This window comes from Furipterus horrens, unplaced genomic scaffold (assembly GCF_987537825.1).
Source record: "Furipterus horrens unplaced genomic scaffold, mFurHor1.1.pri manual_scaffold_7, whole genome shotgun sequence".
In the NCBI taxonomy this organism is placed as follows: Eukaryota; Metazoa; Chordata; class Mammalia; order Chiroptera; family Furipteridae; genus Furipterus; species Furipterus horrens.
Window position 1 is genome coordinate 83,797,543 of NW_028327177.1, and position 18,953 is coordinate 83,816,495.

The 18,953-nt window shown below is 41.4% G+C and overlaps 1 protein-coding gene across 3 annotated transcripts in view; it reads left to right on the forward strand.

The window, feature by feature from the left end:
- The first annotated feature begins 6,886 nt into the window (after positions 1-6,886).
- LRIG1 (leucine rich repeats and immunoglobulin like domains 1) overlaps positions 6,887-18,953 on the forward strand; it is a 103,780-nt gene continuing 91,713 nt past the window's right edge. For all 3 annotated transcript variants that reach the window (XM_090283867.1, XM_090283869.1, XM_090283868.1), the window contains exon 1: positions 6,887-7,681. In XM_090283867.1, the coding sequence (XP_090139993.1) occupies positions 7,464-7,681 (218 nt within the window). In that variant the 5' untranslated portion in view covers positions 6,887-7,463. The remainder of the gene's footprint in view (positions 7,682-18,953) is intronic.

Consider the following 18,953-nt stretch of genomic DNA (forward strand, 5'->3'; position numbering starts at 1 on the left):
TTAAAATATTTATTGTATTAATAATAGAGCAAATTCTGGAAAGCTATTAGCAAATATGGAAAAGGAAAGAAAATATGTCCATTTTCACATTATTCTTTGAGAAACAAGCGTCATGGCACATTTCATAAGATGCACACTGAATATAAAGTGTGTGTAACGATGGGTGAAATGGAACTTTTATTTAAGGTTATATTTATTCTCGACTCTATGTGATCTTGGTATGATCATTTAACCTCAGCTTTCTCATCTCTAAAATGGAAATAATAACAGTTGTCCTATTCAAAGTTTATGAGGTTCAAATGTCAAAATGGATTTTTGGTGTTCAGAAAGCTGACTGGGAATCTTGGCCTTGTCACTTAGCTAGTGTGTGGCCTTGAGCATTTTTTTCTATTTCAATGAAAAAATAATAACAATAAAGTACTCAGCCAAGTGACAGACACATAATATGTGCTCAGTAAATGACAGAGCTGTTGTTGTGATGTGGCATTGCTTTGAAAAATATAAGGTATGCCCTAGGATGTAAAAGACTCAGAAAATCATAAGACACTGAAGAAAGAAATTGAAGAATATACAAATAAGTGGAAGTATTTACCATGTTAACAAATAGGAAGAATTAGCATTATTAACACATTGTTGACCAGCAATTTTATACAAAAGCTATCCCATATCACCGCCTATTTTTTTGTAATTGAATATGAAAATGAAACAATCTAAATAAACTTCAGTATACTTTATTTATACACCATGTATTGAAATGAAACTTTGTACATATCTTCTATATCACTTTTAATAACTTTTTCTGGTATGATAAACTGTATAACAGTTTATTTTGCTTAGAAATACAAGTTTATTTGTGACCAGTCAACAATTAAAATGTTCATACTACCCAAAACAATCTATAGATTCAATACCATTCCTATCCGGATACCAGTGGCATATTTCACAGAATTAGAACAAATATTCCAAAAATTTATATGGAACCACAAAAGGCCCCAAATAGCCACAGCAATCCTAAGAAGAACAAATTTGGAGGAATAATGCTATCCGATATCAAACTGTACTACAAGTCTATAGTAATCAAAACAGCAAGGTACTGGCATAAAAACAGACATATAGATCAATGGAACAGAATAGAGAGTCCCAAAATAAACTCATGCCTTTACAGTCAATTAATATTTGACAAAGGAGGTAAAATTATACAATGGGATAAAGGTAGTCTACTCATTAAATGGTGTTGGGGAAACTAGACAGATATATGCCAAAAAAAATAAAATAAAAAGAAAAGAACTAGACCACCTTCTTACAACATACACAAGAATAAATTCAAAAGGAATTAAAGACTTAAATGTTAGACTCAAAACCATAAAAATTCTAGAAAAAAACATAGGCAGTAAAATCTTCTCATTTCTCATAGCAATATTTTTTCTGATATATCATCTCATGCAAGGGAAACAAAATAATATAAACAAATGAGAGTACATTAAACTATAAGGTTTTGCACAGCAAAGGAAACCATGAACAAATTGAAAAGACAACCCACTGAATGAGAGAATATATTTGCTGATGATACATCTGATAAGGGGTTAATATCCAAAATTTATTAAAAAACTAACAAAACCCAACACCAAAAAAAAAAAAAAAAGTTAAAAAATAGACAAAGGACCTGAATAGACATTTGTCCAAAAAGGACACACAGATGGCCAGCAGACATATGAAAAGATGCTCGATGTCACTAATCATCAGAAATGCAAATTAAAACCACAATGAGATATCACCTTATACCTGTCAGAATGGCTATCATCAATAAATCAACAAAAAAGTGCTAACAAGGATGTGGAGAAAGGGAAACCCTCATGAACTGTTGGTGGGATGCAGATTGGTGCAGCCACTGAGGAAAACAGTATGAAATTTTCTCAAAAAAATTATAACTGAAACTTCCTTATGATTCAGCGATTCCACTTCTGGGAATATATCCAAAGAAACATGGAAATATTAATTCAAAACAGTGGTTCTCAATCTTTCTAATGCCGCGACCCTTTAATACAGTTCCTCGTGTTGTGGTGACCTCCAACCATAACTAAAGCATAGTGATTAATTTTAAAAAAATATGTAATTATATATGTGTTTTCCAATGGTCTTAGGTGACCCCTGTGAAAGGGTAGTTCAACCCCCAAAGGGGTCGCAACCCACAGGTTGAAAACCGCTGACTCAAAAGAATATATGCAGCTCTATGTTCATTGCAGTGTTATTTAGAATAGCCAAGATTTGGAAGCAGCCCAAGTGCCATCAGTAGATGAATGGATAAAAAAGCTGTGGTACATTTATACAATGGAATACTACTCAGCTGTAAAAAAGAAGAATGGACCTTTTGTGACAGCATGGATGGACCTAAAGAGTATCATGCTAAGTGAAATAAGCTAGTCAGAGAAAGACAAGTACCATATGTGAAATCTAATAAACAAAATAAACTAACAGAGAAAATAGAAACAAACCGAGAGATAGAGAAGAGACTGACAGCTATCAGAGGGGAAGAGATTTGAGGGGTGAAAAAGGTGAGGGGATTAAGCAACAAAAAATGAAATACAACTGATAAATATAGACAACGGTGTGATGATTACCAGAGGGAAAGGGGGTGTTGGTGGAGATAGAAGAGGGTATAGGCGAGATAAATGGTGATGGAAGGAGACTTGACTTGGGGTGTTGAACACACTATACAATATACAGATGATGTATTATAGAATTGTATACCTAAAGCCTATATAATTTTATTAATCAGTGTCACCCCATTAAATTCAATATAAAACTATAAGGTACATGACTTCATGAAAATTATTATTATAAGTTATGATAAATGTGCTGTCACATTGAAGTGTTGCTTGTCAGTTTTTGGCAGTAGGGCATAAACCATGTTTCCCTCCACCTCCTCTTTCACATGCTGCTCCCAGTGACAACAGCAAAGAAAGCAGCAGATTGGGGGTGAGAGGTGCAGTCTCTGGTAGTGATGAAATTAGCCCTTCCCTCCATAAGTGGAACTAAGAGGCTGCCTCTTATGCGGATCATGACTCCAGAATTTCAGAAATTTGAAATGCTTGTAAAAATTTCTTTATCATTTTAGTGAAACAGTTAAAGTTGCAAATTCAAAAGGCAAGGACAAGTGTGCAGGTCCTAGTTTGTGTCAGAAGGTGGACTCTGATGGTGTTGGCCCCTGGTTGATGATGCTCTGAAGAGGATGGTGGGGACACATGCAGGGTCACTGCTGAGCTGCAGACATCAGACAGTCTCATTGCAAAAATGCAGCAACTACACTTGGCATGTTGGGCATTAACCAGTATTCCAATAGCCAGCGATTGCACAACAAAAAACACTTCTTCAGACCTCCAGCAAAGAAAAGCCTTGGAATGAGGAATAGAAAAATCTCAAAATTAGCTTCCCCACTTACTTCTCCACCACTCCATCTATTTGACAAGATATGCAAGGAAGGAGTTAATGAGTATACAGTTTTATTTTCCTTGAAAGAGAGACACAAAACAGGCTCAAAGCAGAGCTGTCATCACCCTGCAAGTCTCCAGGGGTTTCATAGGTAATTATTAACTCTTGGTGGCATTCCTGGAAAAAAACAAAAACAAAACTCTATGTTGAAAGCCCCTGCTAAGATTTTCCATCTACAGGATGTATACGAACTCTCAACTTTTCAGAGTTCAAATTCATTAACACTGTAAAATAAGCCTTAGACCTCTATAGCCTCAAATAGTTTATAAAGCCCTTTGCATCATATATCACAATGGATTCTCCCTTAACTGCCTTAACATCCAGGTAGTAAGTACCATTATCCTTGTTTCCATTTGAGAAAACGAGGCTTAAAGAAAGGAAATGAGTGGGCAAAGGTTTCAGGGTAATAAGGACTGGCTAGAATCCAGGTCTTCTGAATGCTGCCCTGATGCTCTTCTAATGTACTGAACATAATAAAAATCACTACCAGTAGGAAAGCACCTCTGAATCCCAGCAGTCTGTAAAAGTGTCAGTTATCACCACCTAGAACTATAACAAGCTGCCACAATTCGGTCCCCTGGAATTTGTGTTCTTAAAAAAAATCCCTGTGAGCAATCTGCTTTCTTGTTATTTTGTCATTTGCTTATCTCCCCACTTGGTGATTCCAGGCTATTTAAATGTTGGGTTCCTCTCTTGCATTGGGTTTAAGATGATTAACTGCTAGGGCTTCTGTACTTAAGAGAGACCTGCAGTTATTCTCATTATGGATTTGATTTGGTGCTGGCCCTATACTTTGGTCTCTGGTAGATTAAAAGAATCTGAACAACTTAAAAGTACCTTCAAGGGATAAATATTCAAAATTATGAAAATGGCAGTGGAAGAAAATGAGGACCTGGAGTGCCCAAATCAACTGCTGCTCTGTACTGAATAGACTAAGACTTGTTCTTTTATGAGCAGGGACATGGATGTCCTTAGAAACTGGCTGTTGTTGTTCAGATCTTTCTGATCTTAAACTGTCACCACAGACGAATTCTCCCTTGAGCTCGACATCACTGTGCAAAGCCCACACTCCTTTCCATCACAAGCACGTTGCTAGTATGTGGGCTAACTTCCATACATGGTATGGGGAGCAGACATGACTTCATGCTCTGCTGTAGACAAGAGGAACTGCCAAGGCTCAGGCGCCCAGTCCCCCAAGAGTTTCTGGGTTTTGGAATCCTCCTCTCCGGCTGTGTGGTAACCAAACCACAGGGGATGCTTGAGATTTGTGGGCACACTCTTACCTTGCATATTCTCAAATGCTATCATCCAGACCTCCCCCATCCCTAAAAAGCATTACACAGCTACACTCACAAGCATTTGGAAAACATTTGACAATAAATATCCATTTTACAATACCAACATGGTACAAACCTGAAAGATAATTTTAGGTCAGCAGCTCAAGTTTAATGAGTTCAATTTCTTTTTGCTGCAAATGCTGTTTCATTGTGGGAGGGGCGAAGAGAATCTGACAGTTTTGTTTAGGGAAATGTTCATGGCTATTTGACATTAAGTTATTGTTTGGTGTTCTTTGGTCTGGAAAAATTTAAGAAACATTGACATAGAGAATGGCATAAATTTGGAGTCTTTTAAATTCCATTCCTCTGCTTATTATTACTATTTTACCAAAGGCATTGCAACAAAGATATATATTTCTTTTTGTCCAGTTCAAAGGTATATGTTTATGTAGATTACAATGAAACATAAAAGCTGGTTAAAGCCCTAGGTAGACTGGATTGGGTGCACCATTTTTCAGATAATGTTTCTTAGGAATTATATTTGGATTGATTTACACACATATTTGAGAATTGCTTTGAAGTGGGGGGACATTATCTGGTAGCATAAGGAATCAGAACGGGGGTGGGGGGGTGGGAGAAAAATGAAGGGGAGGAAGGAAGAATAAGAAGAAACCAGAAACTGCTTGACTACCAAGCCCAATCGCAAGTCTGGTTAAAGAAAGAGGTGGTCTTATGGTTCAGAGAAAGCTTAACATCTCAATTCAAGCAAAATTCTTGGAATGTGTCAAAAATAGAACAAAAACGCTTTTAACATTTTTTGCTTTTTCTTCCTGAGGAACATCTCCTTCCCTTCGTTTTCATAGAACAGAAATCGGATTTTATTTGCTGGAACAAACGTTTTTCAACAGACCCACTTGCTTAATTTTTCTGACAACGTGTGCAGTTACGTTAGAAACTTGCATACTCTTGGGAAAGGACATGAGACACCAGTAAACCAAAATGCCCAGAGGGGCAATTATATATATTACTGTGCTAATACTTTTCCTTTTTCACAGTGTGTGTGTGCCGTGTGTGTGTCCTCCTGGGTGCCTGGCTTGCTATTTCAATGCACTGTCATAACATTGGTCACTATGTTCCAACCTTACTGTAGCAGTCAAAGTTAGAAGCTTTGTAACAATTATTTCTTTTTTCACTCCCTTAGGAATACTCCATCTATGCCTTCTAGAAAACAGGCTTAAAAAAAAAAACACCTTTGATTTACACGAACAAGTAAACAAAGCAATCCTTTTGGGGAGGGCTGGAGCATTTCCAGAAGTTTCCTTGAACTAACTAGGGCAGAGTGGGTGGAGGTGGGGTGGAGGCGGGGGTTGGAGTGTGTGCACTTTTGAGACTTGGTTTCTGCACTGCACATTCATTTTGGTAATCACAGACATGTTACTGGATTTAAGAGGTCAAGAACAAGTCGGAGCAGAAAGGAGCTTCTTGTTGTGCGAAGAGAAAGGCTGTTATCTTTAATGAAATAACTTAAGATGCACTATTCCGTGGGAAATTTGTTAAGTTTTACATCTGTGCCTTTGTTCCCAAAAGACACCCGGAAAATGGGGGCAGATTTGCTCTAATTCTAAATCTTTGGCCCTGTTTGCAGCCTGGGCAGGAGAAAAGAAGCCTTGGGGCCAGACAGCTCCAAAAGGAGGGTGGAGGGGCCTTACGTTCGTAAACACTTTTCTCTCCTCCCCTAGACCCAGAGGGAAAAATCTTTACTCTTCCTCTCAGTGCGCATTCCCGTTCTCCACGTCCCCTTTAAGGGCCTAAGCTCTCTATACTCTCCTAGCCTTTCACACCTTGGGTGGGAAAAGTGAGTGGGGCGGGGTGTCCAAAGAGGCCGGAGGGGCGGGATCATGGTGAGCGCTCCAATGGTCATACAGGCTGGCCGCTGTGGACTCCGGCAGCCAATGAGCAGGAGGCCCGAGGCGTGGCAGGGCGCTGTTGCAAAGCATCCAACGTGGGCTGGCAAGAGGCGGTGGGGCGCAGAGCACTGGCTGTGTGTGTGAGAAGGCCAGGGGCTGGGGGCGGGGCTTTGGAACCAGTGGGGCTGGGCTGTGGGGCGGCCAGCTGCTGATTGTTCCGCTGCGAAGTCGGCTGGCTCTAGCTGTGCTGGGGAGCTGTGCGTCGTCAGAGACTGCTCGCGCGCTCTGCTGCGAGCGGACAGCTAGGCGCACGCAGAGTGTGGGGGTGGCCGCGCCATCCAGCCCGGGGTTTACTGTTGGGCGCTTGCTGGGAACCTCGAGGGAGATGCCCACGGGCGCAGAGCTCAGGCTGGGAGGCTGAGCGCTGTATTTGTTGCAGCAGCCGCACTTGGCGTGCGCGGGAGCTCCAGAACCCGTCAGGAGTGCGGCGAGAGAACGAGGAGTATCGGCTGAACACCCCTTGCCCGGATCCCTGGGATTCGCAGCGAGCACCGGCTGGTCGGCTCGGATGGGCACGGGGTTCGCGGCCCCCTCAGGGCGCTGCAGAGCGGCCCTGGAATCGGGGGCCCTCTAAGCGCCGGAGTCGCCACTGTGGACAGAACTTGCGCCGGCAGCCATGCCCCGGCGCAGAGCCTAGTGTGGAGCGGAGTCCCCGCGGGCCCGTCTGCGCCGCAGTCGTCCCAGACTTCTCAGTCCCTTCGCCCAGAGTTCACCGAGCGCTCCAGACAAGATGGCGCAGCCGGTCCCGGGATCACTCGGAGTCCCTCGCCGCTTGCCTTGTCTTCTCCTGTGGCTGCTGCTGCTGCTTTGGCTGGAACTGGTAACGGCCGCGGTTGGCCAGCGGGCGCCATGCGCTACCGCCTGCACTTGCGCTGGGGACTCGCTGGACTGCGGTGGGCGCGGACTGGCCGCGCTGCCCCAGGACCTGCCTGCCTGGACAAGGAGCCTGTGAGTGTCGCTCTCTCCACGCTCCCTGCGTCGTGGGCGCTGTCACTTGGGGCCGGGACGACGGGGGTGCTTCTCCAGGAAGGGTGTGCGGGTTTAGTTCTGTGCATGTGAAGTTGTATGGCTTGGAAAACTGTTCTCGTCGGTTGCAGTGATGAGTGGGCCAGCCTGAGAAGTCTGCAGAAAAAGTGTGTGCCTCGTTAGGGTCTGGAGGTGAGCGAGCGTGGGTCGTGAGGGCCTGGAGGAGAGAAGCATGTGCCTTGTGGGGGTTTGGAGGTGAGTGCGTCACGAGGGCGACCTGGGAGTGAGCGGGCAGGTGAGAGAATGTTCAGGAAAGTCTGGAGGTGAGGTGTTTGTGTGTGGGCGGAGAATGGGAAACATCTGGAGGGGGGAGTGTGAGGATGTCTGAGGGTAGGTGGTTTTGTTTCTTTTTTCTCTGCTTTAACCCAGCTCTTGTGTCTGAGCTCCTTGGCCTTCCAGTGGGTAATGAATGAAGGTGACGCTTGGCTTCAGTTTTGCATTGACATTATTTATTAGTGAAAGTGTGTGTGTAGCCTCCTTTTCAGTCCCCAGGACCATGTTGGCCCGACTTGGCTCTTGCCAGGGCAGAAGTCAGCCTTCCCTGGAGGACCCTCCAGTAAGGGGGCTTTGGGAATTCCTGGAAATCTGTGACTTCTGAGAGTTTATCCTCTTCTGCCTAGTTGGCATTTTAGGGAACTGTGTTCCAGACCTCTGTTCTCTGGGTGCCCCCTTGGGCTGATGATCCAGTGGGGTGCGGCCCATGAGGCCCAGCCTCTAACATTTCTCCTTTATAAACGGTGCCAATTAGTTTTGGAGTAGTGCTACTTCAGGAAGAGTGCCAGGGGCTTGGTTGACTTAAGCAGAGTTTGTTTCACCCGAAAGAGACTTTTTGTGTTGTCAGGATTTTGGTCTATAGGACTTAGACACTTCTTACGAGAGAGTTGGGAGGAAAAAAATACAGTAGAATTTTGTAAACATGATAGAATATAACAGCTCTCTTAAACTTTTAAACAACTTGGTCCATTAATCAAAATCCTGTTCAGTTATCATCTCTGTAGAAGTATTAATGCCTTCCAGAAAAGTCCTAGTTTGAGTAGTCTGCTTTTCAGTTGAGTATCTGGACATCTTTCCTAGAACGTAGAAGAGGCACAGTAATAACCTCAGGCATGACATTCACTGTTTAAAAAAAAGAAAACCGGTGACACAAGTTTTAACCAACACCTGTGGCCTGATCTAAAAAAATGTGGTTTGGATATCTGGCTGCTGTGGTAGGGAATAAGAGAAGTTAATTTCTTTTTCATGTGAAGGTTGTGTACCTCTGAAAGTGAGGCTCAGATGAACTAGGACCACACAACACAGTGTTGAATGATTGAGTGCTGCAGAATTCTGAAGCTGGATCCTTTAGTTATGATGAGGTTTTGGCTTCCATATTCTGCTGCTTCTGTGGAATTAACTGACTTAGTGAAAACCAGTGGTCATAGTATGGTTTTTAACATAGGCAGTGGTTGTGTCAACTACTGGTAGACATACATTGCCGTTAGGTGGTGTTTTAATTAGTTGGGGCAGTCTGGGGTAATGTCTTTGTTTTGTTTTTTACATACCCTTAAGTAGTTTTTTAATAAAATCAAGTCATGTGAGCAGAATCAGAATAACTTCTTCAGTGTTGACCTGTTGGAAGAGTGAGTTCCAATGCCATGTGTCAGTAGCATTGTGAAAAGACTAGTAGTTCAGAAGTGGTGACTTCCTGGAGAGGATAAAGTGTCCTCTTATTTGCACTTTTCCTATGGTCACAAGATCCACTTTACCTTGCCCTTTAATTTTTGGAGAACTTCTGGTTGTTTTTTGAGTGTTCTGTTGCCTTGCAGAGATGTTTCACATGGCATAAAATACCTTTAAAATTTCAGTCTTTTGCCTTTACTCACACATTTGATGATCAGTAAATACCAAACTGGGTGTTTTGAGCTTCAGTAGACTTGATTGTACTGATTATAGTATTACTTGATTAGATTTTAAGATGTGAAGAGTGAGACTTATGGCTATACAGTGCTCAGTACAAAAAAATTGGGAATTTTTTTTCTGATTAAAGAAAAATAAAGCTAATGTTTTTTTTTTCTTTAGGTTTCAGATTTCCCCATATAAATCATTACTTTTATTCTGAATTTTCCATCAGTATATTTATATGGTTTATGTTCCTGGCTATGATTTAGCAAGACTTTAGGGAGAAAGTCTCTGTATATAATATAAAATATGTTGTAATTTCACCAAGTGTACACCCCTTGAGTCTATATTGTATCAAGAAAGTGCTTTGACCTAATTTATAATCTCATGAACAAGATTTACTGCAGCTAGTTCAATCAATTTCAGGCTGTGGATTTGAAACAGAAAGGGACCTGTGGCTTTATGTACTTTTTTTTTTTTTTGCTTTTGCAAACAGTATATCTAATTTGGAGCTATTCTTAGGCCTAACATAAGGGAAATAAAACTTTTTAATAGTGAATGCAAATGCAGTTTGAATAGAAGGAATGGAGAGGTGTTCATTCCTGGAGCCTGAGGACAACAGTTCAGCACAATAACTTATAGTTGTAGTAATCAAACTATAACTGAGTCTGCCATCCCATTACATAGGTGAGACTGGCATAGTCTAACCAGCACATTCATAAATAGCACCAAGCCCTGCCAAACCTTATTCTAACTTTCCAGAGCCTTAGAAGTTGAACTTCTTAGAACTCAGATGTTTGCTTGCTTTGAAATTATTTTTTAGAGCATGGCTTCAGAAACTGTTGAAGTATTAAATACAATATACCTTAGACTCTATCTCTGGCATAACGTTGAGCACAGCACTGCTAGCTTAATCGCTCTGGGAGCTAAATGAAGGCCCACTGGGATTGTGACAGAAAGGAAGGGAGGCCTGGAGGAAGCACAAACCCTGGTTCTCATTTTTAGTGTGGAGGGAAGATGACATGGCATTCAGAAGCAAGGACATTCACTAAGGGACATCAGATGTCATTCTCCTGTGCCACATGAAGAGGAATGTGTTAGTTTGGCCTCTGTGTATTAGGTCCCCTTACGTGTCTGCAGTACCAAACCAGGGTGTCTTAAATCATGTCAATTTGGGCATGTATGCTTATGATTATGATTACATTAGAAAATAAACACAAAACGTGGTTGCTGTTGAAGTTGTGAAGCAAAGAGCACTTTTGCCTTCAAATTTTACAGGTGTGCTGGGATGATCAGGTGTGCGGGGTGCTGTGAATTAAGACTTTGGAAAATACTTCCCATCCTATTTATGCAAATTAGATTTAAAGTGCAGGTGACCAAATTGTTCAGGAACCCAAAATGAGATTCTTCTGTTTTTGTTTGTTTGGTTGTTTGTTTTTAAGAAGTAGATTATTGTCCAGTTGTTCTGAGGTCCTGACTTCTGCCCATTTCTGTTTTATGTCCCTATTATCACTTGACAAGGACTCAGGAGACATTGAACTACTTGTCAGGATGGGCAAAGGGTGGTTTGGGATAGCGAGCCTTTTACCCACAGAGAAATACAATAGAATTGTATTTCGGAGAGAAAATCCAAAAGGTGTGAGGGTTTTCAGAATTTTGTTTTAGCTGGAACCTAGAGGACTTTTGGCTTTGCTCCAGGCTGGGGCTCTTGTCTGTAGCCTGTCACTAGTTCTCCTGTGCCTTTTTTGAGTAAGTGGAAGCCTCTGGCAAATAAAACAGGTTGCCTTGAGAGAAAGACCCCTGATGTGAAATTATGGCCATAAAAACTCATTTTTGAGTGTTCAGAGACCCTTGCCCAGGGCCCAGTGAGCTGTGTTGGCACAGTATTCCTCTTGCCTTTAGGATATATCAGAGCTGTTCTTGCCCCCTATTTCAAGGGACTGTTTTAAAAAGAAGTGTGCTCATCTCTTTCCATAATTACACTTGGTCACTAGATTTCACGAACTATGAACTTCCAAATGTATTGTTGGCAATAATTCTTCTCCAAAAAGATGAAGGTGATTCAGTGCAGTATAATGAGAGCTGGATCCTTGTGGCATCGCAGCTCTGCTCCTGCAGCTGAAGATTTCCCTCCCTGCAGTGTTAATTCCTTTGCCTGGGTTTCCCAGGCAGCCTTCCCTGAGCACATTGGGATGGCCTGTAGCTGACCTTTATCTCCCTCAGATGCACACTCACAATGAAAGGGCCTCTCCCCCATTCTGCAGAGGTGTCTCCTTGGTGCAAGTCTTTTCAGCATCCTCTCTTTCAGGGTGGACAGGAATGCAAAAGAGCAGCAGGATTTTGTGTGACTTAATGCACCTGGCCCAATTTTGTGCACCTGCTAAAGCCCCAGAGATCTGTTAGGGGGAAGGCAGAAGAAGGTTGTTTAAAATGGCCTATGGTTACTTTAAAAGTGGCACCCACAGGCAGAGGAATCTAGAAAAGCGATTCATTGAACTGAAAGTCACTACAAGCAATAAAGAATGTTAGGTCCCTGGTCTTTTTTATTCTTTTTCTTATTTGTTTAAAACTCAAAGAGATTTCCCTGACATACCCCATAGATTGAAGTTTCCCAAGCAAGCCTAACTTCCAACTCTTTTTGAATGAGCTTGGTGACATTTACTCACTGGGGACCTTCCCCCTGCTCAGGACTGCAATTTGAAACCCTGGGGGTCTTTTAAAAGCAATGGGACTCTGGGCTGTGTTAATATTCAGAGCTGTTTACAATGGATGCAGTTTCAAAGGCTGAAGACCTTGTCTTGAGACAGGAGGGAGGAGGGGAGGAGGAAACATTCCCAGGCAGAGGAGGAGAAATATCTAAAAATCCCCAGTGTTTCTTGGCCTGTGGGAAATTCAGGGACCATTAGTGGATTTGTTTTTGTTTTTGTTATTTGTTTTTAATGACTTAAGCATGACGTTGAGGCAGCGGGGTCCATTCCATCCACCTCCTGGCTTCAGTTAATGTTGTATATCAGTAATGTGCTGATCACTTGCTTTTATTTCAAGAGAAAGTGTGGGAGTTGGTAAGCAGCTCAGATCTGTTCTTACCTCCCCATGCAAAGAAGTAGGACTTTGAAGAGCAGAGGTTAAAATTTCCATAGTAGTTGATCCTCTTGGAATCTGCACTTATTTTTTTATATAACTTAAGGATTTAGACTATCTGTCCAGACTGACCAATGAATTGGCCAGTTACATGCCTGGGGCTGAGAAATTTTCTAGTGAAATATTTGATAGATCCATTCTTATCATTAAGCAAAATGAATGGATAAAGATTATATTAAAAAAAGAAAACTGGTTTGTATATGGTCCAATTGGAGGTTGCCAATTTGTATCCTGTCTTGGGAGGTGGGTATGCTTATGTATTTTTCTTATCCAAAGGCTTTATGCTTTATATATTTACATACTATCATGTTTTATAGAATTTGATACTTTATATGTATTTTCTATCCAAGAACTTCATACATCGTTTTCTGAAACACAGGCTGTAAACCCAGTCTGTTTATAAAAGTCACTTTATTTTAAAAACAGCTGTTTCTTTATTTCCCTGGGTTTCATGCTCTTGGTGTTCTGCCTTTAGTTCTTCTCAGTGTCCTTTAAATGGACATTCGCTTCCCAGCTGAACCCCACATCTTGGTTTGGGTTACTGATTGGAAAAAGAATGGGTGAGGGTGAAGCCTTCTTCAGTTTTATTCTGTTAAATTGTGGATGTTCTAATGTGGTGATCACACCAAGTCACACCCTTCACTAGGAATAGTGATGAAGAAATTGAAATTTTTTTCTAGGGTCCATTTCCTTGCTCCACCGCCCTGCAGGTATGTGTGTGATTTGGGGCAAACCTCTTTCCTTCATTTCTTAAAAGGGATCATAATATTCTATCTTATTATGGTTGCTGTGAGGACAGAGTTAGATGACACACTTGTTTTAGCCCAGTTTCACAATGTAGGTTGATCAACTTGCTGATAATTCCAGAGCACAGTTTGAAAATTAAAGCCTCACTACATCAAATTTTGCATCTTCTCTCATGGCCACTCTCTCCAAGTCTCATTTCCTGGTGACTAAGGCTCTCCTGGGAAGAGTTACTTTTATGATATGAAGGCTTCTTTTGGATTGGGCACGGTGGCAGGGCTTACATCCAAGCAACCTTCTTCAATAAAGTTTTTGGGCATATGTATAGAGAAAAACAGTGAAATTTCTTGTGCCCTTGGGAAGCTCAGATGAACAGGCAGGAAGCTATGAACAGTTGCAACAAATTACACAATTAGCAAAAATTATAGAGGTGGTTTAAATATGTATTCCAGTTGTGCAACTACTTCTGTTAGTATTATCCTTTTGGGAGGTAAGATGTGGGAAGGAGGCAGGGAAGTGAGAGGTCCTCAAACTAATAATTTTATCCTTTTATTTCCCAGGGTTTCATTGAAACTTAGCCTGACCAAAATGCAAGTAACTCCTCTCGGTCAATAGCTTGGAAAATGCAGGTGCGCTCCTCCAAACATGGGTTAGGTTACAGACTATGGGGCTGGCTGACCCCTGCACTGTACCCACTTTTCTTTGGAAATATTTGAGGGAGGAGGAGGTGTGAGGGGAAGTTATTGTTGGGTTGTATGCAGAGAGCTGGAGAGCTCTGGCATTTTTCGTTTGTTTGGGTTTGCTTGCAATCCTAAGGTAACCTGATAGGGAGCCTTGGGCGGTGAGCAGTCACCTGAGGAGTCTGTCAAGGACGCCACCTGAAAAACCATGTGCTGTGGCTCCTTTGCACCTGTACCCACACCCCTTCCCTGGTGAGTGGCCACAACTCACACACAGCCTTGCCCACATAAACGGCTACGGTTATTTGCTTCTTTACTGTTTAATCTAGCACAACCGGTAAAGCCCATTGTGCGAACAACCAATCTGTTCATCCCTGCAAGTCTAAAACGTCTTGGTTTCCTTATGAACCAGGATGCAGGTTCCAATCAGTGCTTGTTCAGTTTGTTTTGGCAAAAGGTGCCATTCAGACAGTTTAAAGAAAGCATGACCTGTCTCTTTTTAAGCAGTTTGCATTGATTATTCTTTAAACTTTTTGTCATGCACAGGTCTGTAATCTTTTAACATCTGCAGGTATTTTTTTTCAACGTCTTATATTATTAGGAAGAAATGAATGAGATAAGTGAGGGTCTGTTGCTCAAGTAGAATTAGCTTGACATTGAGAACAAGGTGGAGATAATAGATAATAGTTTTTTGGGTTTTTTTTTTACAGCTTAATGATCTTTATGTAGCATTTAGCAGGTGTGCCCCTACCCTTACTTCCTGTCCTTTGCTCCTTCCACCAATTTATAATTTGCCGTTCAAATAATTTGCTGCTTATCTCTGTCAGAGCATACATAACACTGATAAATTCGTACCTACTCAATAGTGAAAGATTGCACAGTTTTGAACTGGGGACAGATAATCTTGCTTTAGTTCGAAGTCTTGTAATTGCAGCGTCCTTTGTGTAGAAGCATTTGTATCTCAAGTCTTAGCACTTGGACTGGGTGAGAAGAAATCAGCAGGCTGGGCTCTGCCTAGGTAGTGACAACTACAACTGATTGGGAGGTCAGTGGTTGGAGATAGAGCATCTTTTTCTTATGAGAGGATCTGAAAAGTCATTATTTAAAACAAAATTCTGAATTAAGGGGACATTAAGTTTGCAGCCAAGTACTTTAAATAAACTAACTCCCTTCTGTTGGTATGGGGTGTGTTTTCTTACCCTTTACTATGGGGATAACAGACACCTATGCAAGTGAACAGAATAATGTATTGAACTCTTGTCTCCTTGAGCTACACACTTCTCCCCTCCATGTTTTTGGGAAAGCAAGTCCAAGCATATCATTTCATTTGTAAATGTGTATGGTTTTTTAAAAACAGCTTTATTGAGATATAATTCACATATACAATTTACTAAAGGGTGTTTTAAGAAACGTGAATTTGAACAACTTTTGAAAAAATACAGCTTTTATTTTATGGGGTTCTTTTTGCAAAGGGAATTTTGGTAAGCTGTTTATTTACAGAATGTTTATTGAGCACGTAAGGTGTGCGTTCGTTCTTAGTTTATGTTTTCAGAATACAGTGGTTTGTTTTTTTTTCTCTTGGGAGGGGCTCAGGAAGTGCTTTTGTCCTGGAGGCCTTTGCCAGAGCTCCCCTCTCTCCCCATGCACCTCTTAACCGGGAGGTTTCTACTGTGCTATTCATTGTTGATTGGAACCCATTAGTGAACAAACATAATTACGAATGGGTCATTTAAAAACTGAGTTTTCAGATATTGTTACTTAATAGAAGGATAATTAGCAATTGGTTGTAGTTAAGTCCTGAGCCTGAATTGAGTTAACTATTGTTTACTCTGCAAGGCCTGACCCTCCAGCTGTGGCTACTTGAGGCTGCTTTAAATAGAGTTAGGGCACCCTTGTAAGAAAATCCTCGGAAAACAGAGAACTGGGTTCCTGTAACCCTCTGTGCTTGATTTAAACTTCACACAGACTTGAAAATGCTTTTCTCCAAGTAGGTGCAGAATGGCTTTGTTCTGTTTTGTAAAGGTGCATAGTTTAATTTCTCCACACCCTGTACTTGTTTGGTTAGGAGCCCCTTTTAGAATAGATTTCATGATGGCTACAGCTTAATTAGGAATCCTAATGGGGGTCACATAGTCATCCAAGCTCCATTCACTAGGCCGTAGTTTACAGACTGATTTCCGTATTCTATTTGTGAAAATCTAACTTTACATAGATTACGGGGTATTCAGTGGTTTTAAAAGCTGTCCAACATGGTCAGGTTAAACTCATGGATATATTAAGCTAAATTAAATTTATATATTTAATTAGATACCATTGTACAGTGGAGTCTATGTTTAGAAAAGTGGAAGCACATGCCAAAGGGTTTAAAAAATTTTATGGGGGAAAAACTTAGAGTTGAGAAATTCCAACTAGGAATTTAATTTATATTTTGCAAATTGGGTGAACTTCATTTTCATTTGATTTCAGCAGTGCAAGTACCTTGGTCTAGCACTGTGCATCTTGCCTGTATTTTAGTTATCATTTTATTTTTAATTAAAACAAATTTTTGTCTGTGACTTCCTCCCTCCACCTGGCTGGTGTAAGTTTCTGGCACACAAACTCCCAGTGCATGCAAAACTTGTTAACAGCCAGAAGAGCTCATTGCTCCCAGGAAGTTGGTTGTTGATGAAACAAAGTGATGAATACAGACACTGCAGCTTGAATGGGACAGGGTTCCTTCTGGGTTGGGAGGGGAGGAGATCCAGAGAGCAAACTGAAATGTTTTTCAGCTATTAAGGGCTACCTCATCCCAAATTCCTCTGAATGTTTTCTCAGATTTGGTGTCTGTGAGGGATTGTTGGCCATGGGTGGTTTGGCCTCATCAAGGACTGTGCTTTGTACAAGAGAAAAATCAGGAACTCTTCTATGAAGATCTTCTGACCCTTTCACAAGTTCACTTGAAACAGTACTTAGAAATGATGAAGTTATATTGAATTCTAGATTGTCTTAAAGACTGGCAAATATTTTTTTGGGGTGTGTGTCTAAGGAACTTGATTATATGTGAAGTCTTAGAGCTCTGTACATCTTACTGGGCAGAAAGGAGCCCACGTTTCCCTTAAGCTTGTTAAAGAGGTTCTTGATCAAACAGGAATAAAATTACCGACTTAAAAACAAAAAATTTAATTTTCTTAAAACTGTGAAGGCAGGAATGTGGTAGGATGGGAAAATAGCTCATGGCTGGGCCAGGGGACCTTGGGGTTTTGTCCTAGCCCTGCCCCTGATTGGCAGTGTGACCTTAAATTAAATGTAAAGGGATGTATGACCTCTAAGATTTGTCATTTTCAGGTTTATGATTTTATCCTACTTGAAAGAAAGAGGGAATAAATTTACTACTCATTGAGTGGTAGGAATTAGTAAGTTGATCTGTGTGTTTAGGATAGTTACTTAAAAATAATTTTTGCAGGGTCAGTGCTTCTGAGTGGAATCTTCATATGGATACACTGGGCAGCACGGGGGAAATAAGGTGTGCGTGGGGTCTTTCAGTGAAGGGGAGAAAGGACTCCCTGGTGTTTCTTTCTTTGATGCTGCCATCTTTTTCCCTCTGGCCCCAAGAGAACTGTGGGAGCTGGTGCAGGCCTACTTTCGATCCCTGATTTCACTTTTAAGAACTTAGGTCAAAAACGGCAAATAAATTAAGGGCATATTTTTCCAAAGAGCCGCTTATCTCTGCTGTTTGTAGGGCTACTACAGGCAGTATCTGTCTTAAGTAGGCCTTCGGTGTATCAGTTGTAGGGGGTGCCGATAAACTGCCTTGAATGACTAGATGGGCTGCCTGTGACAGATTAAATAGTAATCACCAAAGGAAGGGCAGTTATACCTCCCTGTCTGTCCTTTCTAAGCTGGCTCCCCATTTACTATGTGCAGGGAACATGGACATCAGGGTAGCTTCCCACCTTTCTAACAGGGAGATTGTACCTTTCAATGTGGAAACTCAACAGCTTAATTTGTGCAGTCCAGTGGCTTGATTTTTCCAGTTGTGGTCTTTTTCGGGGCGTCACATTTATACCACATCTATCCATCTGCCTGGGTTTTCATTGGTTTTGTCTTGGTTAAACACTATTCTTTTTTTCTTTTTCTTTTTTAGGTCCCTGGTTCTTTATTTATTTTTTATTTTTTGTAATTTTATTGATTATGTTGTTAAAATAGTTCCAATTTTTTCCCCCTTTGCTCCCCTCTGCCCAGTACCCCTCTTCCCCAGCAATCCAACCCCCCTTAGTTCATGTACATGGGTTGTGCATACAAGTTCTTTGGCTTTACCCTTTCCTGTATTCTTTTTTAAGAAAATAAATTAATTTTTATAACAATAAAAAGTAACAATTCCTACCTCTCAGACTTAAGACCCTTTATAATCTTATAAAGGACAATGGTCAAAGGTCTCGTGCTCCTCTAGCTGCTTCAAGCTGGATATGGTCGTCGTCCTACCTATCCTTGGGTCCAGAAATCCCTAATAAGAGTCGGGGTGTGGAGGGGAGGGTGACCTTCCCACATGGGGAAGGATCTTGCAGACTGCAGGTCAGTTGACTGTCCCCGGACCACGGCATGCTTGGTTTAACAGGCTGGCATCCTTGTTGTATTCTGGGGGCAACAGATTTGGCAACAGGGTTAAAAGGCATCATTCAGTCCATAACCACTCGATGACAAAAGGCAGGGATTAATTTTTTAATGTTCCAAATTAGGGGAGGAAAAAAGGCTCTTTGGAGAAAGATGTGCAA